This window comes from Miniopterus natalensis, chromosome 7 (genome assembly GCF_054644295.1).
Source record: "Miniopterus natalensis isolate mMinNat1 chromosome 7, mMinNat1.hap1, whole genome shotgun sequence".
In the NCBI taxonomy this organism is placed as follows: Eukaryota; Metazoa; Chordata; class Mammalia; order Chiroptera; family Miniopteridae; genus Miniopterus; species Miniopterus natalensis.
In genome coordinates, this window is record NC_142087.1 from 14,710,896 (window position 1) to 14,733,985 (window position 23,090).

Sequence of the window (23,090 nt, forward strand, 5' to 3'; positions counted from 1 at the left end):
CTGTTCACAAATATTATTTTCCCAGCAACCAGGGGACACTCCTATCACTCCCTGTAAGGACACTGTGGCCCAGAGAAATTATGGTTCTTATCCTAAGTAACCCACAGTGTCACACAGGGGAAAGATTCCCTTGGGTCTTACAGCCAGGATTCAAACCTGGCTCTGAATGACGCCAAAGGTCATGTTCTCATCCAGGACCCTGTACTGGCTCCTGAAAAAGCTGCTTCAAAGGCTGCAGAGATGCCTTCTGACCTGATGGTGTGGGACAGGGCCAGGATTCCCAGCACGAAGAAATACATGGACAGCAAGAGGTTGATGTACTCCTGGGAGAATATCTGAGGCAGAAATACAAAGAGAAACAGAAAGTCAGGGTTGCTGGTGGCTGGGAGGAAACCAGAGTCCCCGCTTCTCTTCTGGAGGTTGGTTGCACCCCTCTGGAGTTGGGAACAGTGTCCGGGAGAATCTCTGACAGCACTAGGGGCCTCCTAGTTTCTGTGGCCATGGGGAAAAAAGAGAGGACCACAGGTACACCTCCCAAAGGAGTCTGGGTTTGCACTTGGTGGCTCCATTACCCGGAGACAGGCAATATTATGTCTGTGTCCAGAGTCCTGCATGGGAATCGTGGGGGAGGAGAGTCTGAGGTTCAGAGTCCCAAGAGAGCTGTCTGGACCTAAGAACATACTCTTCAGTTTCCTTCTCCAAGGCCGGAGCATGCTGATTACGCCCTGCCTCTCTCTCCACATCACGCTCTTCTGGACAACTCCTCCCACGGTGATGACTGGGAGGTAGACAGCCAGCCCTGACAGCTGCTTCTTGGTCTTATATTGTTAGTGAAACTGAGAAATGTTCTCTCTCACAGTGATCCAAAGCCAACTGTCACATGTTGTTAATTCTAGACTTGGGGAAGGCTCTGCCATGTTCCGCCTCAGTCACTGCATCGCCTTCTGAATTTGTTATGAGGGTGTCTAACTGGGAGGCGATAATGTGCTGTTGTGTGGGCCACAGGACACTGGACACTCTCATGTAGGGCTGTTCTGGAATCGGTTTAAATCTGCCCATGTGATCACGTCACTCCCCTGCTTAAAGCCTCCCAGCAGCAGCTCCCTCTGCTCTCATGGCTGAAGGCCTCCATCCTTACCTTGGCCTCTCAGGCGCTCATGGTGACCACTGCACACCTCCTCTGTTGCAGCTCACACCATGCCTGTTCTTGCTCTACATGCTGCCCGGACACTCTCTTCTCTTCACCTAGGCCAACCCTACTCACCATTCTTCTGCTCTCAGCTGAGCAGCTTTCCTTGACATGGCAAGGAAATTCCTCATTAATTCAGCTCATGTTTACTGCCTACTGCCTACTACATGCAGGGCATCATGCTAACCACTGGGGAGTTAGCAAGGAATAAGGCAGAAAAGTCCCTGCTCCAATGGAGTTCATTTGCCAGTGAGGGAAAAAGAATCTCAAAAGAAACAAATATGCAATATATTGCCAGGTGGTGATGGGAGTCAAGAAGAAAAGCTAGCAGGGCAAGTAGATGGAGAGAGAAGTGGGGAGAGCTGCTCTTTAGACAGGTGTCCAGGGAAAGCCCCCCCAAAACAGGATGACGTTCACTTCATTTAGGATAGGACCCTTAACAAAGGGTGCAGCTGTGAGGATATTTGGGGGATGAGCATTTGAGGCAGAGGGAAGGGCGGGTGCAAAGGTCCTGAGGTGGGTACATGCTTATGTGTGCAGGGAATAGTGAGGGACTGAGTCTGGAGCTGAGAGAGCAAGGGGAGAGGGTCAAGAGATGAGGCTGGGAAGGTAGGAGGGAGACAGACCCTGCACGGCCGTGAAAAGGCTTTGGATGCATCTGGGTGAGACAGGCTGGACCTGGACGGCTATGATGTGATGGCCTGGGAGGATCCCTTTGCTGCTGTGTGGAAGACAGTACAGGGTAAAGGTGGAAGCAGAGCCCAGTGAGGAGGGCATTGCATAATCCAGTGGAAGGAGGGCAGTGCCCTGGGATGGGATGGAGGGAAGTGATGAGCAGTGGTCAGACTGCAGATTTGGTCTGGAACTGCAGATGCAAGACGTGCTCAGGGGCTAGCATAAGGCCTGAGAAGGAGCAGGGAGCAGGTTTTTTGCCTGAGCAGTGCAATGTGGATGGAGGTGCTGTTATCTAATATGGAGGGTCTGGGCAGGAGCTGGGGTTCATTCCAGGATGGTTCTTCTGTGCTTCCCTGGTGCTCCAGACCTTGCCTTCACAGCACTTCCTAGCACTGTACCTTCTCATTTACCTATGTGATCATTTAATGAGCGTCTGTCTCCACTGCTTAACAAGAAACTCCTTGAAGGCAGGGAAGGGTTGGCTGTTGTTCTTACTCTGGTGTCCCTGGCACCCAGCACAGGGCCTGGTGTGTAGTAGGCACTCAATAAACGCTTATAGAATGAGTGAATGGATGAGCAAATCAGTGGCCTATATTGTGAATGCTATGAGAAAAAGACCTATGAACATAGGCATGCAGATTGTGTCTTACTTGTGATGTGGTGTACTTCTCACACAGTGTTCTGCCAATGCGGCCCTTGGGAAAAATTTCTCTGGCTACACCTTTGAGCTTCTGGTTGGCCTGACTCTGTGGACTAGGAATTGTGCGCCAAGTCTCGCTTTCTTGGTGCCCTGGCTGCTAGAAAGTTTAATTTTCATGAGCTGCCTCAAAGCAATCAATTTTAGATGAGATGGAATTAAGTAAATTTTATGATTTTGAGAAATGTTAGAAACTCCAGTTTAGAAACACTCAGGAAAGGAGGAAAAGGGCTGTGTGACAGCTGCTGCTAAACAAACCAACTAACCAGCTGTCAGTCTGGAGCCCGGGAGGAATCCGGTGGCTGTGTTGTCCAGGAGAACTGCCTTTCAGAAATGTGGGCGTAGACATTCTGGAGACATGGGGAAGAGGTATGCTGTGTCCTCTGGCACGAGGCAGGCTGGGCTTACCTGCCAGGAGAGGAGGACAGGCCGAGCAACAGACATCCAGTGCCTTAAATAAAAATGTGCACACCCTCTGCTACCAGAAATTCCTTCCTAGGGAATTTAGCCTAAGGAAGGAATCCTAGGTACTAAATATGTTAGAAGGTCTTGAGGCAAGGGCCTGGATGTGTATTCCTGGCACTGAGCAAGGCAGAGACTTGAGAAATATCTGCTAAAAGCCAAACCAGAGGCAATGGGCTAAATGTACACAGAGCCCCAGAGAGATCTCAAAAGTACAGGGGAAAGAAAAAGGAAACAGAGGGAGATGTATTGCACAATTCTATTTACGGAAATTAGACCCTCACTCAATACACACAGATGCACCAACACCATATATTTTACAAAGAGACACATCTAAGGACATAAATCAAACCATTAGAGCAGGTACCTCTGACAGAGCGGGAAAAGGAGGTGGGAAATGAGGCGGGCATCAGGGGTATGGGGGAGGGGGGACAAGGAGTGGGACCTGGCATGAATTGATGACGCTGTGCTATAAACCAAAGCATTTGATAAACTTTTCAGCTGAGGTCCAGGAAAAAAAGGAAAAAAACAAAACCAAAACTGATCAATACCTCATATTACTTGATTCACTCTTATTTATTGATAAGAATAAAAATCAGAATGATTTTTTCTGTTTAAAGTGAGGGGGATGATGTAAGGCAACCACGGTGGATCTGCTTAGGGGGATATCCTGAAACCATTAAAAAGAGTAGTACTGATCCAACAACGAGGGAGCGATGGACCAGGAGACAGGCATTAGCAATTACATTTTACTGGTAAAAACAAAGAATCTGGATGCTACCCAATGCAGGTGAGGATACCGGGAAGCCAGCACACTTGTGACTGTTAGAGGGAATGTAAACTGGTATAATCTCTTTGGGTGGATGGGGCACTATCTGTCCAAATTACAAACAGAGACGCTATTTGACCTGGCAATCTTACTGCAGATACACTTGTAAATATGTCCAGGGGCCAAGATATGTGCACGAAGACGTTCCTGGCAGCACTGCTGTGATGCCCCAGCACTAAGTACCTCTCAGGACACAGCCATAAAACAGGCCTGCAAGTGGCTGTTAAAAAGAATGAAGCAGCCCGGCTGGGCGTGGCTCAGCGGTTGAGCATCGATCTAGGATCCAGGCGATCGGGGTTTGATTCCCGGTCAGGGCACATGCCTGGGTTGCGGGCTCGATCATCAATGACTTTCTCATCATTGATGTTTCTATGTCTCTCTCTCCCTCTCATTTCCTCTCTCTGAAATCAATAAAGATATATTTAAAAAAACAAAGCAAAAAACTCCATTAAAAAAAAAAAAAGAATGAAGCAGATTTAACTGTCTTGATACAAAAATATCTCCATGATAAAAATCACATGTTTGAAATATGTATTTTTAAATTTTACCATAAATGTAGATCTGTACATGAAAGATTCATAAGAAACTATATTGAGAAGAGGATTATGGCTCATTTACACCTTCCCTTAGATTGAAAAAAATTTAACCATGTATATGGTATTTTTAAAATGTAAATTAAAGGTTGTCCCTGAGGAATTTTCACTGACCAGGAAAAAAATGCTTGTGGTACACTATTTTAAAAAAAAGACACAACACTACTGTTACAATGATTATTATAGTTACGTTAAAAACAGGCTTATCAGAAACCTGAAAGGAGATAGGCCAAAATGTCAAAAGGGATTACTTTTGTGTATATTTCCCTCTCTTGATATTTCCCCTCCCTTTCTTTACGTTTTCTGCGTATATTACTTTTATAACTAGAAAATAAGACATGTTATATTAAAAAGTAGTTTAAAGAGAGTTTGCAGTAACATGAAAAAATGCTTATGATGTTATTAATGGGAAGGAAAAGAAGCAGCTACAAAACTGAACACACCACATGGTCACAGTGACGGCAAAACCATGCACGGGAGAAATGGTGGAAGGACACACCTCAAAAGGGAATCTGTGACTGTCTCTGGAGGAGGGGTTTTGGATGACTGCTGTTTTTCCCTTTTTATTTTTCTGTGTTTTCCAGGTTTTCAACACTGAGCCTGTGTAACTTTTATTAGGAAAATAAACCTCGATAAATTAAAAAAAAAAAAAAAGCAATTAGTATGGTAGAGGTATGTCTGAGACACAAGCTATACCCCATCCCAACATAAATAGTACCATGAAACCAAATGGGTATTACGCAAACAAAACAAGAAGCTCCACGCAGAAAAGAAGTCAAGACTGGTGGGACAGAGTCCCAAACACCAATAGCAGTTGTCTCTGGGAAGTGGGTCTAGGGGTGGATTATGATGATTTTTTCCTGCTCTTTATTTTCTATAAATAAACATGCATGCCTCCCATGATGGAAAAAACAAAATAAAATAAAGTTACTGAAACCAAATGACTAACAGAGGGCAAAGACTTACTTTGAAAAAGAGGTAGAGCCCCAAGAGCGTGCAGCTGGCGATGATGGGGAAGCGGGCGGCGTCCCGGCTGGTGATCGTCTCGGGCATGTCCGAGGCATTCTAGAGGAGAGAACAAAGGTGCCGACTGAGCAGGGGTGTGATTCTGGCCTCCAAGGGCTGGAAACTGGTGAGAATTTGATGCCCCAATAGCTCATTCATCTCCTTCCCGCTCTGCCCAGGTTCAATTTGGTGCCTCAGGGGTCGTATGTTTTCTTAACTCAAGGCTTTGTTAATGCTGTTCCCTCTGCCAGGAGTGCTGCCTAACCACCCTGGGGCAGGATGCTCTGATCCTACTATTTTGGCATTGAGGAAATCTGGACCCTGACAGGGAAAGTCCAGGGAGGATCCCATGCACATGTGGCTTACCTGGGGAGAGGAGCTATGGCAGAGGCAGTCAGAGTATGTAATAACTGGAAAAAACCCCCAAAACTCTGGAAACAGATGACAATAGTTGTCCTAGAATTCATGAGAACTATTTCCAATTTTCTTATGGATTAGCTAAGAGGTAAATATGATTAATCTTTTATCCAGTAGGTAGTGAATATTGTGTGGAAACAAACCAACAACCAACAAAACCGACAATGGTTGGACCTGCACATGGGAAGGCACTGCAGTGAGAAGCCAATCTTGACAACACTTAAAAGTTAAGAAATTTGGGAAAACCCAATCTGGTAAGAGTGAAAGCCACAACTGAATTTACCATGGCAGATGCTGTAGTTGGCAGGAATGTGATGTGGTAAAAAGCTGACAGAGGATAAATGTTTACATGAAAAATAACGGAATGCAATCAAAATAATTTTAGTATTATAAATATGGAAACAAATGGAAGTGGAGTAATACTGCAGCATAGGAATTAAACAGCTTTATAGAATTCATACCAAAAGACTTTCTAATGAAAATCCATCGATGGTCATACATTAAACACAGGGTGAAAAGTGTTCAGGACCATGATGCTCTCCATGCCCTCTGCGAGGCAAAATCCTCAGTCCCCAAGGACCCAGCAAATGTCACTGCCACGAAGCTTTTCCAGATCCCCCACTGGGATAAGCCTACTTCACAACTGCCACTCTCACTGCATATTATGTCTAATTCTACTTTATATTATAGCTACCGAAAGTCCTGGCAACACCAGATTAGACTTCTGCTCATGCCAGAGAGTTCTCTCCACAACAGCCACAGACTCATCTCAGTGCCCGAGATTCCACCATCATGTCCATCCTGTGAATAAGGCACCAGTGTCCCTAAGAGATCATGTTCAGCTGTAGTCTCATTAATATTTTGGCTCACAGCTGCCTCTTAAAAACCAACAGGCCAAAACAAGCTAAGGAGGAAGCTGCCTGGAGAGGCAGATTTTGGCCCAGGGAGGCCCTCATGCATCACAGTGGAAGCCTGCAGAAGGGGAAGGAGATGGGGGCACAGAGCAAGAAGCCCATGAAATGATCACTAGGAGATGAAGGGGTGGGGAACTGGGATGCTTATATGCCACCCGTTTGTGTACAAACTGGTCCAGCCTTTTGGGGAGTGCAGCTTGGCAGGTGCGTCAAATCATAACCTGCACATGGTCAAGATACAAAGAGAAGATTCACAGAATAGGAACTACAAATGGCTTTTAATCACAGGACAAATGTTCGTCCTCACTTTTAACAAGAGAAGCTCAAATTAAAATACCCTGAGATTCCACTTTACATCATCAGGATGGCAAAAATCCACAAATTTGATAATACGCTGAGTCGGTGAGGCTGTGGGGAAAATGGGCTGACCCACACTGGTCTTGCTGTAGAGCACGTTGGCAATAGCTGTTGAAAGCATAATGTACATATCCTTGGACCAAGCAATTCCACTTCTGGGAATTTTTCCTACAGATATAATTCACACGTGTGCAAAACGATGCATATAAAGTATAGCCAAGGTATTCATTGCTCTCTTAATGGCTTCCTGGGTGACTGAGACAAATCATTTATTCATCTGTCAAACAGGTGACAATCTCTAGTTTTACTTACCTCTAAAAGGGTCTCCTAAACCAAATGAGATATGAGATGTGAAAGATCCTGGCAAACTAAAGTGCTGTGATCATATGAGAAGCTGTGATGAGGCTCCCTTCATCAAACCCCCACAAAGGCATGGCTGAGGGGCACAGGTACAGGACTGGAAGATAGCAGCTCCCCTCTGGAGCTCCCTGAGGCAGCTGTGTGAGTCATTCTCTGGAAGCTTTGCTGGCAGGTGGCAACACTGGGGGTGGGTGAACAACACTGACACTGAGAGGCAGGGTTATCATCCCTCCCTTCTCTCTCAGCCCTTAGTTTCTGCTTTTGTCAGGAGTGTGCTGGGGGGCTTGGGTAAATTCCTCACCCCCCCCCCCCGTGTACCTCCACAAATTCTATGTTTCCTACGTTTGAGCACACACAATACAAATAAACCAACCCCCTTACCCCCCCCCCCAAAAAAAAACTAGCTCCTGACCTCAAAGAGTTCACAGGCAGGCAGGATAAGACCTTGACAGCAAACAGAATATTACAATATGCTGTGACACGTGACAAAGTAAGACATGTATACTGAAGCGATGCATGGTACAAGTGCCAAATGGTTGAGAGAGGGTTCTGATGTCAGAAAGCCCAGTCTGCCTGCTCTGCCTCCCCAGCTGTGGGACCTTGGGAGTTATTCTCTCTCAGGGCCTCAACTTCCTCAGCTGTAGTATGAGTTGTCAGGAGTCTATGAATTTTGCACTGGAAGTATTCAGTGCTGTGCCTTGAGCTTGTCACTCAAGCTGTATAAACAATTTTTGTATTATATACACAGGAATCATGAGAAAGCAAACTAGACACTACTTCTGCACGAAAGCAGGGGAATGTCAGAAGTGGTTGGAGCAGATGCCACTTAAGGAAGAACTTAAAGGCCAAGCACACAGGTGTGAAAGTACACAGTGGACTCTGGCTTCACCTACCAATCAATGTTAGGGCTCATTTCTACACATTCCATTCATTTCAGCCCAGTATCCTGGGCGGGAAGAGGCTTAATATTATTTGATGACAAACCAAGGCTGAACAGATGCTCCATCAAACAAAGGAATCAGGTCTCCTCCATGAGTGACTGTTATAAATATCCCATGCTGTAATGCTGAGTCAGGATGGGAGACTTGAAATCTGACTGAAAGTAACAGTAACAAGGATAACATTTAACAAGAGCCTTCTAGGGGTCAACCACTGTTCTAGGCATTTTACATCTTCACAAAAGCTGTATGAAGCAGGTACTTTTAGTAGCTCCATTTTATAGATGAGGCGACTGAGGGTCAGAGAGGTGAAATAACTTGCTTTAAGGTCACACAGCTGGCAAGCAGCAAAGCCAGGATTCACAATGAGGCCGTGTGGTTCCAGAGCCCAAACTCTTGGCTATTACTCCCTAGGTGCCCTCTGCCTTTCCTATCTGGAAATTTCTGCTGGAAAGTTGTGACGAGATGCTCAGGAAGCCGGGGTCCTTTCTGAGGAACAGACTCCTGGCAACAGAACAGTTAATCATCATAGTTACAAAAATAAAAAATGTTGTTAGGATTTTCTAATTCAACTTGGATTTTTTTTTTTTAACCAGACACTCCTATGTGAATGCAATAGCTTCTGACACACGAAACATAATTTGAATAGGGGGGAAAGCTGGCACAGTAGCAGAAATAAATTTAGCTTCTAGTGACATTCTGGATGTTCAGTTATCAGGGTGGAAGCAAAAGCAGTGAGGGGAGACAGATGCCCGGCTTCAAGTAATCGGTTTAGCTCAGGCTCTGGAGTACTGCTTCCAGGCCATGCCTTAGAAACACTCTGGAATTTGCTCCGGAATTTGTGGACCATCCTGTTACTCTATCACTCCAGCTGGAGATCGCAGGGTCTCCTCTCCTTACCACAATGCTCACTCACTACCCTGCCACAGTTCTGCTTCCTAAGCATTTCCTGAACTAACACCCCCCACTCCAATCCTCTGCTCCCAACCACCTCACCGGCCTCTTTCCTTTCTCCCTCCTGCCTATTACCACCCTGCCAGGAGCCCTTTCGGAAGCTGAGACCTGACTGTATCACATACCTGCTCAAAACCCTCCGGAGAATGAACTACTAAGCAGCCATTACACAGGAATCGAGGTCACTGTGGGCAGGAGTGTAAACTGATACAACCCCAATGGTGGATAATTTGGTAAAATTAAAACACTCACATTGTCTTTGACCCAGCAAATCAATTTCAAGTAATTTATCCTACAAATACACAGACAAATGTGAAATAACTGTATGAGATAAATTTCGTAACAGCAAAGGACTGGCACAACCTCAATGACCAGCAGAGGACTTTAAGTCAGGGCTCTCACACTTAGGCATACATCAGAATCACCAGGAGGGTTGTGAAAACAGACTACTGGCCCACCTAAGGTTCTCATTCCGAATCTGCATTTCTCATAAGTTCCGGGTGATGCTGCTGCTGCTGGTCCCGGAGTCACGCTTGGGGTACAGGCGGGACACCGGACAGCTATCAGATAAGAACACGACCACTCCATAAGTAGACATATTTATCGCCAATATATATTCAATGAAAAAAGGAAAGGTGCAAAGGAGTGTATATATAATAAAATATAATAGTTATGCAGCAAAAGTGGGGAAAGCATGTTTACTTATTTGTAAAGGCATAGAATCTTTTGGATGGTTATCCAAGAAACAGGGTCTGCGTCTGAGGGGAACGAGGGCCACTGGTGGGAGCCTCACTGGGCACCCCCTGCTCTGGACTCTATGCCACGGGCACGCATCACCCACCCTCCCTGCCGCAGACAACGAGGCAGATCTACGTGTACTGACATAGGAAGTGACCAAGATATTGTTAAAGAAAAAGTAAATCAAGCTGCAGAGTTTTATGCCCTATAATTCCTTTTTTTTTAATCCTCACCGGAGGATATTGTTCCTATTGCTTTTCAGAGAGTGTGGAAGAGAGAAAGAGAAACATCAATGTGAGAGAGACACATCGATTGGTTGCCCTCCAGCACCCTGACCAGGCCAGGGATCGAGCCTGCAACTGAGGTCCATGCCCTTGGCTGGAACGGAACCCGGGACCCTTCAGTCCACAGCCAACACCCTAGCCACTGAGCCAAACCGGCCAGCGCTAAATCCTCATTATTATAAAATAAACTTACATATGGGTATACACAGGCATACACGTATGTTTGTATAAACACAGAAGTTCTGGAAGGTTACACACCAAACATCCAACTGAGTTGCTTCCAAGGAGTGGTACCGAGGAGGCTTTTCCTTTTACTTCTGCATTGCTTGAATTTTTTCCCCCCCAAGTGCAAGTGTGCAGTAATTTAGTAACTATGAAGATTAACTGTTGCGTTGCCTCCAGGATTCAGTACCTCAGAAAACCCATAGGCTCCCTGAGCATCTTTCTGTCCCCCCATCCAAGCCTCACATCACACTACTCCCCACCTTGCTTGTGGTCCCAGGCCTCCCTCCTTCCTGGTCTGCCTGCTGAGCTCTCACTCGTCCATGCAAAGACAACTGCTGCCAACTCTAAGAGGCACATCAGCACTCAGTTTAGTTGTCTGGTCACACACCTGTTTCTCTTTGGTGACAGCTCTGTGAGCGCAGGGCTTGGCCTTCTTTGTCCTGGCACCCCTGGTACCCAGCCCAGGGCCTGGCATAGAGCAGGAGCCCGCTCCAGTTGGCTGAGGGCATCCTCTGAGTTACAGGCCAAGCGCCTTTGAAGCAATCTGCTGTGCAGCTATTGCTGGGCCTGGGATCTGCTCCTTTTAGGGAACACAGGTCTCTGACAGGAATGGGTACCCTCCAAGATGACTCCTCCCATGCCTACTTCTCCCTAACACACTCTTGGATCCTCCGCTTCCTTCTCCCCAATATTTCTGCCTGTTTTGGACAAGTTGGTCCCAGGGAGAATTCTGTCCTCACATGCCCTCTCTCAGCTGGCTTTGGGGTTTAACACTGGTGGGAAATCAAAACTCTTGGGCCCCCATTCTGACTTTTCTCTCTCCTTGCCAAATGACCAGGTAAGCATGACTCAGGGCCTGTCCTTTCCCTAGGCCAAAATGCCACTTGAATCAAAAAGGCTTTGTAAACTTTAGGATGTACTGGTGGTGGGGGGCTGCTGAGTAAGGATCAGGGTGTTTACAGCTTCATGCATAGTCTTCCACCCGCGCTGTCCCGCAGGAGATGCTGGGGGGAGGTGTTTAGAGGCAACGGTGGACCTAAAGCTCTCTTCTATCCAGACCCTCTGCTCCAGCCACCTCATCTGCTAAACTGCCTCACACCCTGATTACCTGGTTTCCTCATTCCCAGAATGTCTTCTCCATTAAGGCTCGAGCCCACCTTCAGCACAAAACTGCCCTGCCCCACGCCAGGTGTGCTCAGCCTTTCTCCCTAAACCCTGTATTACAATCACAGAGCTAGGTATTCCTCCCTCACCCAGACACCTAAACTCCCTGGTGACAGGGCTCTGACCCACTTATCTCTGTAGCATCCCCACACCCTAGACAATACTGGAGGTTCAGGAAGGAAACTTTGTTGCCTGGAAGGTGTTTTCTGAAGAGATTAGTGATCCATACGTGGAGAAGGTGCCCAGAATTACTCAAGATAGTTTTGGGAGCCTCTCAGCTAAACCGTCCAGCTTACATATGCTGCCCCTCACCTCCTTTGTCCTGGTCTATTTCAGAACTTCTCCCTGCACCAAGTGTCTCCCTGAAAGGTACGGGAGGGAGGCTGAAGGCCACCTGAACTCTGCTTAGACGAGGCAGAACAGAAAGGTAAATGGGGCCACCCTCCCTGACTACGCCCCCTGCATCTGACCAGCAGCTGAGTTCTTGGATCTTGAGGAAGGAAGGTGGCAGGCCTCAGCCACTGCTCAAGTTGGGTAATGTTTCGAGAGTGCGGGTTTTAGCAGTTTCAAAAGTGGCAGCTGCTTTGTGGGCCTGACCTCTTTGGGTAAGACAGCTTCCGCTTAGGCTCAGCTTCAGGTTTGTGTGGGGAGGAGCAGCAAGGAGCTGCAGATCAGGAGGCGGTGGAGGAGGGGATGGGTGCCAGGAAGTGAGAAGCCACTGGCAGAAGGGGCTAGAGAGGACTTAATATAGGGAAGAAGGGAGGGGGGAGGAAGCGGAGAGGTGGAAGGTGCTGGGGTTCTCTTTGGTATCCAATGGGACAGAGTTGAGGAAAACCAGGGATGGGGTCTGGCCCGGTCTTACCCAAGAGGCCAACAGCAGCTCAGGCGCTCAGTAGGTAGGCCCAGTTTGGTGGAGGGACTGTCTTGGGTGCATAGAGAGAAAGGCTACTTTGAGGTAGGGTCATGGCCTGGGGTGGGAACAGGGTTAGGGATTAGAACTGGGTCTGGGCTCTGGTCGGCCAAGGTTAGCTGGTTGTCAGGGAGAGGAAACCAGCAAAATAAGGTGTCTCTGTCTGGTTAAAAAGGGAGGCACCAAGGTGCCAGGGACTGAGGGGCGGGCTGGCTGGAGCTGGTTCCAGAAAGTGATGTAAAACACCGTAGGCAGGCCTGGGGCTACACTCCTGGGTTAATTTTTAGAGGCAGGGGCAAGGGCCTGATCTGGGGTTTCTGGGAGAGCACACGACAGGCCAGATTCCAGTCAGACAGGTGTCAGAGTCCGGGGATGGGCCTGGGTGCTAGAATCTGCCCTGGGATGGGGAGCGGCAGGGTTCCTCACAGAGGGATGACGCGAGGCTGTGCCCGTCAGGAATTCTCGGGGCCAGTGCCCGCCAGGTACAGGCCGGGGTTACTCCAGGGCGTGGGACGGGGTGCCTGCCTCAGAAGTTAGTGCCGGAATCGGGGAGGGTCGGCTGACAGCGTTAGAAACCAGGCCCTGCTCGAGGAAGGTGTCAGCAGCCGGTTCGCGGGTCGGTGCCCAGATGTGGCGGCGCCTAAGGCCGGGCGCGGGAAGCGGGCCCGGGGCGGGGATCGAGCCTCGGACGGGTCGGTGTCAGCTCCCTCTGCGGCGGGTCCATGCCAGCCGTGCCCCGGGTGGGAGGCGGGAAGCACCAGGTTGTGCCGCGGCCCCTACCTTGCCGCGGGCGCAGCGCACGGAGCGCAGGGCGCCGAAGAAGATGGGCAGCAGCGCCATGAGCAGGAGGCTGCCGTAGGCCAGCGCGATTCCCTCGGGCGTGGAGGGCGGCCGCGCCGTGCCGTTGGCCGGGCTGCCCGCCTGGGCGCTGCCGTTATGCGGGTCGCTGAGGGCCGAGTCCATAGCGAGGCTGCGCTCCGGGGGCGACTCCAGTTCGGCCGCTGCAGCGGAATCGCAGAAGGGAAGACGGGCACTGCGGGGAAAGCCACGTTCCCCTAAAGAAACAGGAAGTGACGTGCCCCCCGCCGGCCGGGCTGCGCACGCGTGCGCGGTCACGCCTCCCCGCCCGCGCGCCCCCTAGCGGAGGCGGAGGGCCGGGCGGCCGGTTGCTAAGCAACTGGCTAGGCGAGGGAGAGAGAGGACCCCGGCTGCCGGGGCGGGCGTCCGTCCCGAGGGAGACCCCGGCATCCTACTCTCAGGCCCAGCCCGTCGCCTCGGCCCAGGAGACCGCCCCGCAGGCCCTGATCCTCATAACTGAGAATTTGCTTACTCACGCACGCATTCATCCGGTACCCCACGGTTCCCCCCTCCCTGACCAGTTGAATAGCCCATTATATGCCCGGCGCTGTCCTAGGCTCCGGGGACACACAGCGGGAGCAATGCAGGCAAACGTCTGTCCCTGCCCCCTTTAAGCTTGCGCTTTTAGTTTGATGGAATGGGGGATGTTGGGAAGACAATAAATAAAATGAACCAAATAAATAAATATGAAGTCTATAGGGTCCTAGTGTATAGTTATATGTTATGGAGCATGTTAATGGAGATAAGTAATTGAGAGAGGCCTTCCTCTCTGGGAACCTAGCACACTTCTACATATGATTTGGGCCAGGGTGGTTCCAGACAGTTCCACAGGATGAAGTTCAGGGGGCTGTCTTTGCAGAGCAGCAGCCCTGTGGGGCTCCCAGTGCATGTGTGCCCAGGGCTGAGGAGGGGGCGTGGGCAGAGTGGCCTGGGCTTGGGTGCAGGCCCGTGCTATCTGGGGCTCCTGGCTGTGTTACTGCTGCCCTAGTTTAGAGCTGGAGTCAGTGTGTGTCCGACGAACTGGAGAAAGCTGCACCCCGCAGGCACTGAGCACTGGAGAAAGCTTGAGCCAGTGGGTAGAGAAGAAAGCATGCTTTCCAGGACCCCAGGCAGTGGGCCGCCTACAGCCAGGACGGGAAGATGGGCTCTCCTCATGTCCCTCTAGTATACTCTGCTAAAGGCTTAACATACGTCAGCTGGCAAAGGAGAAATCTTTTCAAGGCTCAGCTCCATTACCACAGAGCTGGCGTAAAGTGGACTTAGAGCTGAAAGGCAATTAATTGATAAACGGCACAGATGGTGTAAAATCACATGGCCTGATCCAAGCTTAGCAGGTGGTGAGGTGGGGCTGGAGCATGGGGTTCATGGTGAGGGGAGGCAAAGGCAAGGAGTCAGACTATAAAAGTTTGAATAGTAGAGTTGTTTGCCTAGTATATTCCAGGCACTGTACTAGTAACTTTCTGTGTGTCTTCTTGGATCCCAATAACACTAGTAAGGGATGATTGGCCTACTTTTATAGATGAGGAAACAGCCTCACAGAGGTAAACTAGCCAGCCCACATCACACAGTCAGCAGTGGGAGAGGAGAGACTTGAATTCAGGTCTGCAAGACTCCAAAAACACTACTCTTTCCAACATTCTAGCTACACAGAAGACTAAGGAGTTTGTGCCAGGGTAGCTTAGTTCTGGGCAGATGGTGTATAGTTTCAGGCTCTGTTTTTCAATACGCTGGACATACCTTAGTGAATGGGTGAAGGCAGTGTGCCTGATGGATTCATTCATCAATAATTCAGGCCACCGGATTTGCCCAGCAACTGGACCTCATGGCTCTGAGCCTCTTCATCTGAGAGCAAACAATCGGAAATCAGAGACGCCCCTGCTTTGCACTAGGCTGAGCACTTGATTTCGTTTGGCCTAGGGCAGATCTGGCCATCTCCCTTTACACTCCAGGGTGGGAAATTGTGAATATGACCCATGGGACTGATGGGTTGACCCAAGTTCAGAAAGCTCCTGTCAAGGATTGGATTTCTGTCTTGGGGTCTACCTGTCTTGATAGTTTCCAGAGATAGGGATAAGACAGTCTGAGGGTGGGTGCCTGAGCCTTTATCTAACAAAGCCTCCTGTATAAGGCTACTTTTCCAGAGGAGATCTGAGCTGATGTTAAGAATGGAGGTTGCTTAGAGCCTGGGGTAGTTAAATTACCAAATATTTGTTCCAAAGAAACATGCAGTCTTTCCCTCACCCCTTTTCCATTATTATTGTATCAGTCACTGTGAATGGATTTCCCATTTTTTCTCATATGCTCACACACATACACATACACACTTGGCACACACTATGACAAGCTTAAGTAGTTCTGAAAATAAGAAGCAAGGATCACTAATGGACACTAAAACTACTGAGAGAAAGGCTCTTAAGGAACAGGATATTCATACCATCTTAAAGTTTACCCCGCAGATTACTTATTAATAATGAAAGGAAGAAGTTTCCTTTACAATGGAGTGAACTGGTGGGCACTCCGCTAACAAATGATCAAGCTTCGCATCACCAGATAGGATGCGACAAAATGGCAAGATGCAATGCAATGTGGGGGACACATCACCTGTGTAATCTTGCCAAACATGTTTAAGCTGCATCTACTCATGAGGAAAAATCAGAAAAGTCAAGATTGTGGGGCATTCTACAAGACAGCTAGCCTGGACTCTTAAAAAATGTTGGTACCATGAAAGAAAAAAAAAACCCATGAGATTGTTGTAGATGAAAGGAGACTGAAGAGGTGAAAACCAAATGCAATGTATCATCCTTCATTGGGTCCTGGATCGCAACATTTCTGTGAAGGAAATGTTCAGACAAGTGGGGAAATTTGACTACGGATTGTTTGGATGTGATAATGCTATCGTGGCACTGCAGGCCCTTTTGAATCCAGGTGTGGTTCCCAGAACTGCAGCATCAGCATCACCTGGGAGCCTATAAGAAATGCAGGATCTCAGGCTTCCCCCAAGATCCACCAGATCTCCAGATGGTCCACATGACATTTAGCCTTAGAAGTGCTAAGGTAGGAGAACTTCCTTATTTGTAGAAGGTATATTCTAGCTCATGAGCCCAGGTGGTCCTGGGGTTTTGATCTTTGTGAGAGAATGGGATTGAAAGCAGTAAAACTCTGTATAAATGTTTACTGTTCTTATTATCTGTTGAGACCAGAGGGCCTTTAAATATATGTGCTCAATAAATATTTGTATATAGATGAGTGAATACATTGTTTCCTCCACCTAACCTTTTTCTCACCCCACAACCCTGGTTAACCCTGAATTGTCCCTCAGAATTTGAGTCAAATATCATCTCCTTAGGGAACCTCAGGGAACTGCCGTCTTTCTAGCAGGGTGGAGCCCCCACTAAGTGCCACAGGGGTTTTATTAAGATAGAAGAAACAGGGAGAAATACCGTGCCCCATACTTCCTGGCATGAAGGCTGGAATCCTCATTTGGGAAAGTTTTTTTTGGAAGCCAAAACAACTCATGTGAATTGTGTCTTTAGCTCCACAATCCTAGAGAAATTCTTGAACAGGTCTACTAGGGGGTATGTCCAAGGATTTCCCTGCAGTTTTTTGTTGTTTGTTAGCAGGAAGTTAGAGCAAGCTTAGGTGTGTGTCACTGGAAACAGTAGAAAAAATGTGCTGGATGTATACCATGGGATATGAGGCTGCGATAGGACGCAACAAGCCAAGAGCATGCTCAGCTAGTGCATGTCCTGGTCTGGGCAGGATGGCCATAGTTTCTGCCCTTTGTCCTGGCTTAATTATTAATAGAACCCCTTGCACTCTTAAAAGCGTACCAGTTTGGATGATAGTGAATGGTCACCATCCTAGGCCAGGTTCCCTAGATGCAGAGCCTGAGATAGGGATTCTTGTTTGAGTGATTTTGGGGGAAAGTGTACTTAGGAGGAAATGAATGAGGGAAGAACAGGCTAAGGAAGTAAAAGGCTAAGTGAGGAGGGGGGATCTCAGCCAGAGACGCCCTTTAGCCTGACCCCAAGGGGAGCTCTGGGGCACACACTGCAGCTTCGAGGCTAGGCCTCTTGTACCTCTGGATCTGTCAGGCATTGGCCGCAGTCTAGGGAAGGGGTGGGTGGGGTTGTGTCCCTGGCTAGTTAGCATCTGTTTGACCAAGGGCAGTTCTCCAGAGAAGGGACAGCTGTGAGTGGCTTTTAACCACCACTCATGACAGCTGGGGGTTAGGCCACAACGTCGGTAAAGGGGACCTGGGTGGGGCACTAACTTCATCCCTTACAATCCCCCTAACCCTCATCAGCATGTGTAGATCTTTAAAAGTAGAGCTGAGCATTAAGAAAAATGTGCAATATCATTTATATAAGTTAAAAGTACATATCAGGCCCTGGCCGGGTAGTTCAGTTGGTTGGAGCATCATCCCTACACCAAAAAGTTGCGGGTTCAATTCCCAGTCAGGGCACATGTGTAGGTTGAGGGTTCGATCCCTAGTCGGGGCACATATGGGAAGCAGCTGATCTATGTTTCTCTCTCACATCGATGTTTCTCTCTCTCTCTTTCCCTTTCTCTCTCTCTAAAATCAATATCCTCTCTCTCTAAAATCAATTAAAATATATCCTCGGGTAAGGATTTTTAAAAAAGTACATATCATACGGCAACATTGCAAAACCAACAAGAATATTTACATATTAAAGAATACATATCAAGTACATAAGAATGGTTGCCTATAGAGGGATCAGAATGAGCATGAAAACTGGTAATTAAAACCAAAAAATATGTACATAAGTAAGATGAAACAGGGGCCTTGCAGAAAACGGCGGTGACAGTCTACCGAGAAGGAAGGAATGTGACGGACACATCTCTCTGCTCCTGACATTCAAAAAAGAAAATAAAAGACCTTTGAAGCCTTACAAACAAAGGCATCATTTCAGAGTCCCCTTTGTTCTTTGTTGGGTTGAGGACAGGCTGGATTTGCAAAAGGAATGGCAAGTGTCATTCTGACAGTGAGGCAGGGTTCTTTGGTTCCTAAGCCCAGCTCAAAGCACTTGAGGTGGGAATGTGTAGGCTCTTGAACGCCAAGGAAGAGGTGAACAACCGAATCCCTGCAAAGGGCAGGCAGGGACAGAGCTGGGCCTCATTACCCCCAAAACCGTGGCATCTGTGCTGCCAGGATCCTCTCTCTGCTTTTCTTGGTATATCGTCTTTATTCTCCTTCACAGCTAGAAACGTGTGTATACAAATGTGTGCTACAGTCCAGCTGGGCGTGGCTCAGCAGTTGAACGTCAACCTAGGATCCAGGCGATCAGGGTTCGATTCCGGATCAGAGCACATGCTGAGGTTGCGGGCTCGATCCCCAGCAGGGGGTGTGCAGCAGGCAGCCGATCCATGACTCTCTCATCATTGATGTTTCTCTCTCTCTCCCCCTCTCCCTTCCTCTCTATCTCTGAAATCAATAAAAATATATTAAAACAAAACAAAACAAAACAACACACAAATGTGTGCTACAAATGGCAGCCTTCATGAGCTGAGTTAACATGCTATGATTTGCCTCGGGAATTAGTACACGAGCCGCCTTGGCCCAGCATGGTCAGGGTGTTCATCTCTACTGTCACAAGGCCTCTGGGCGGGGGAGGCTTCCACTATGTGCTCTGAGTCTGGAGTTAGTGGGGATTTCTGTAATCTTGGGCCAATCCATAGGATGTTGGAATGATGGAATGTTAGAGTCATAGATGTGAGCATCACAATGTACTCAAGGCTGAAAATGTTGCTGCCTTGTCGCTGGCAATTTTTCTAGGGAGGGAACTTCATATATATATATATATATATATACACACACACACACACACACATACATATATAATATATAAAAAATACATATATTTATCTCATATATATATCCACACACACACACATATATATAATGCGAGATACCTTGACAATCTATTTGAGGGGAATGTGAAACTTTAAGAGCTCTGGATGGTAGGCACCAAAGAAACAGGAATGACTAATCTGCTTTGCATTAGAAATTAAAGGGAATTTGTGGGGGTGGGAGAGTGAGACAGGCAAAACTGAAAAAGGACAGGGGAAGGAGGGGGGCAGGGAGATGGTGTGAGGCTGAGACACCACATGGAGAGGGAGTGGGGGAGGCCAAGTGCCTTGTTTGTGAGGCTCTGATGTGAGCTCTTCTGTTCTCCCGCATCTTCATAGTTTTCCACACGTGCAGAGCGCCTTGGGTGGGTGGGTCTGTGTGTACGTTTGGTCCAGCGCTGGTTGGTATGAGGAGCTATAAACAGAGGCGAAGGGCTTGTGGAGTCAGAGGATGTCATGAGCACCCTGGCTGCTGAGTGGGAATTGGATTGGCCAGGACAAGAGTAAAAGTGAATAAATAGAGCAAAGAAGAGATGGTGGTGGCTTTGGCTATTGTGGGTCCAGTGGGGATGGGGAAAAGTAGGTTAATACATATTTAGGAAATTTCCGATTTAGGATTTTATTTAGAAAATGGAATCAGCAGGGCCCCCTGATGGGGGAGTCGGGGGAGAGGAGGAACTGAGCCCTTGGCTTCTGAATTGAGCTATTGGATCAGGATGATGCCATTATCTGAGCCAGGGGAGATTGGTGGGAAGCAGGCATCCTTCTCTCTCTTTCAATCTGGGAATTGGGAGGCCAGCAGAGGGCAGCCTGGACCAGTCAACAGGCAGTCCTGGTGGTCAGTCTAAGATGGGCCCAGGGACACTGGCATTGGGACACTGGCTTTGGAAAAGCATCAAGCCTGTTCTGAGGCTTAAATCCAGCCTTTGGCTTAGAGGCCAATCAAGACACAGAAACCTGGGGCTGTCTATGTCCAAGGCTGCTGGCCAATCCAGGCCACACTGTCTCTCCTGGGCTATTTCAACAGCTTCCTAATTCATCTCCTGAAGTCATCTCCACAACACACCTCTCTGCTTGAAACCCCTCAATGGCTCCACATTGCCTTCAAGATAATTTTATGACCTTCACCATGGTCTTTGCGGCCCCGTATGTCCTGCACCTGCCTAGATGTCTAGCTCATCCATTACTGCTCACCTCTTTTGCATCAAGCTTTTTCCTGCCTCAGGCCCTTTACATAAGCTGTTGCTCCATGACTGGTCTTCTCCCTTCTCGATGCTTTTGTTAAGCTGGCTCCTTCTCATGGGTCTCAGCTTCTTTATCTCAGTTACTTAAAAAAACAAACACCCTCATAGCACATAGCACTTTAACATGCAATGCGCTACTTACCAGGATAATCTAATATATTCAATCTCATTTTTTCTCTCTATTTTCTCCTCCTCTTTTCTGTATCTATTGCCTAAGGGAGGTTTGGTCATGGAGTTCAAAGCAAAGGCTGCCTCCAAGATTCTCCTTTCGGGCTTCCACATTTGATAAGTTTCAACAGAGCAGATATTGCAAACTGCCAGTTTCGTGGGCCCAATCCTGCTCACAGATGGGCTTTGTATGACCTTCACCGTGGCTTAACAACTGTTTTCACTCAGTTGCCAAAGTAAAAAAAAAAAAAGAGCAATGTCAAAATAAAAAGTTGGCCCTGGCCGGTTTCTCAGTGGTTAGAGCAGCAGCCCTCAGACTGAAGGGTTTCGGGTCCAATTCCAGCCAAGGGCATGTACCTCGGTTGCAGGCTCGATCCCCGGTTGTAGTCAGGGCCCGTGTGGGAGGCAACCAATCCATGGGTCTCTCTCTCATTGATGTTTCTCTCTCTCTCCCTCTCCCTCCTTTCCGCTCTCTCTGAAAAACAATGGGGGGGAAAAAAAAATCCTCTGGTGAGGATTAAAAAAAAAAAAGTTGGCTATTGACCTCTTGAATATGTAGAGGACCTGGCAGTCTCAGCCCTGCCTCTTCATGTGATGGGTGCTAATGTGTATTGAGTACCTACTAATGCAGGCGCTGCTCAAAGTGCTTTCTTACATGGAGTCGTACAGATAGGCACATGTATTATTCTTTTTCATGGTTAGGGAAATGGGCACAGAGTGGTTAAGTGACTTGCCTAAGAACTCACAGACAGTAAGAGCAGCACCAGAATTTGAACCCAGGCAGCAGAGCTCTTGAACGTGGGCTTCTAACCACACCACTAGGCGACACTGCCTGATAGCATTTTGGTGAGCTGAGTTGTGCTCTCCCGTCACCAAGTCTCACACTTTTTGGTTAACTGCTTGGGTCTTGGAGACTCTGAGTTTGCCAATCCTTGGAATAGAGAGGGTGCTTATTATTTCTGAGGGAAGGACAAGGGGAGAAAAAGGAGCTCTTGGGGGTTTTGAAGGGAAGGAAGGTCGAAGGAGTCTGGGATTGGGGGGATCTTCCTGTCTCTTCCTTGGCAGTGACCCAAGAGGTGGCCAGACTCTGTGGGGATGGACGGACAGTGTACCTGGGGAGGCTGACCCAGGCTCCGTGGTCCTAGCTTCCAGCAAGACTCCCAGGCCTCTTTCTTGTGTTGGAAGCGGGGGCTACTGGACTTCAGCGGCAGTTGAAGGCTCAGACACTGTGGTTAGAGGCCTCCTATGGTCCAGTGCCAGGGAGAGACCCTGGTTCCCTCCTTGTCCCCTGGCAGGGAGTAGCTGCCAGTGAGGATGGAGGTTGAATTTCCCTCCAGTCTAGAAGGGTAGAGGATAGGAACAGGATTTAATTTGGTTTTTGAGAAAATAAAGAAATGAATGTTTTTTGCATACAAAGATTTACATTTGTAAAGATTTACATTTGAATCAACAATTTTTAATTATTTTTATTATTCCTGTTTTTTTGACTTGTCTTTTTAAGGTCCCCCCCCCCCATCAGGCTGCGAGCCCCTTGAGGGTGGAACAATGTTCATTGTTATCCAATATTCACACTGTACATGTACTGTCTGGAGAGCGTAAGGCGCACAGTAGATGCTCAACAGTCCTCATGATAATTATGATGCACATTCATGGAGTCTCAATCCCATGCACGGCACTTAACATTTACATGCTTTAATGAACTCATCTGGCCCTCACAGCACCCTATCTATCGGCGGCATCTCTTCTTCCTCACGTTACTCATGAGGAATCCGAGGTCAGAGAGGCTAGGGTCACACAGCTGGATGAGTGAGTGGCTTCTTGGCCTGCCCCACGTTTTCTCTCATCTCCACCCTGCTGTCCCTCTTCCTACACTGGTGTGCCGCAGTGTCAGGATTACACGGGTCAGACCCAGATAGGAGGCTGTCCCAGAGCCTTCGGTGAGTCCCGGAGGCCCACGGGGCCATCTCCTCACCCCGGGACTGGGTTGGTCCTCTCTTCCTCGCCTTTCTCTTCCTCCCCAGCTTTACACCCTGCACTCCAGGGCGCTGACTGCTCCAGGTTCCTAGGTTCTCCTCCCTGTTTTTGCTCGAGCTTTTCCATGTGTGGAGACCACCTTTCTAGTCCAGAGGTTCCATTATTCTACAAGGAGATACGAGCAAGGGAGGCCAGCTCTCTAACCCACGGCCATCCTTGTTTAGTAACACGAAAATGCTATTTGTACCTGGTCACCGTCAGTCA

The 23,090-nt window shown here is 48.2% G+C and overlaps 1 protein-coding gene across 3 annotated transcripts in view; it reads right to left on the minus strand.

Moving 5' to 3' along the window:
• HM13 (histocompatibility minor 13) overlaps positions 1 to 13,745 on the minus strand; it is a 37,576-nt gene extending 23,831 nt beyond the window's left edge. Inside the window, exons 1-4 of one of the 3 annotated variants that reach the window (XM_087818820.1) lie at positions 13,492 to 13,742; positions 5,412 to 5,510; positions 4,945 to 5,073; positions 253 to 335 (exon numbers count right to left, since the gene is read on the minus strand). In XM_087818820.1, the coding sequence (XP_087674946.1) occupies positions 253 to 335; positions 4,945 to 5,073; positions 5,412 to 5,510; positions 13,492 to 13,674 (494 nt within the window). In that variant the 5' untranslated portion in view covers positions 13,675 to 13,742. Of the gene's footprint in view, positions 1 to 252; positions 336 to 4,944; positions 5,074 to 5,411; positions 5,511 to 13,491 lie in introns of all 3 variants that reach the window. The other 2 variants (XM_016200608.2, XM_016200607.2) reach the window with 2 other exon arrangements.
• Between the last annotated feature and the right edge of the window lie 9,345 nt (positions 13,746 to 23,090).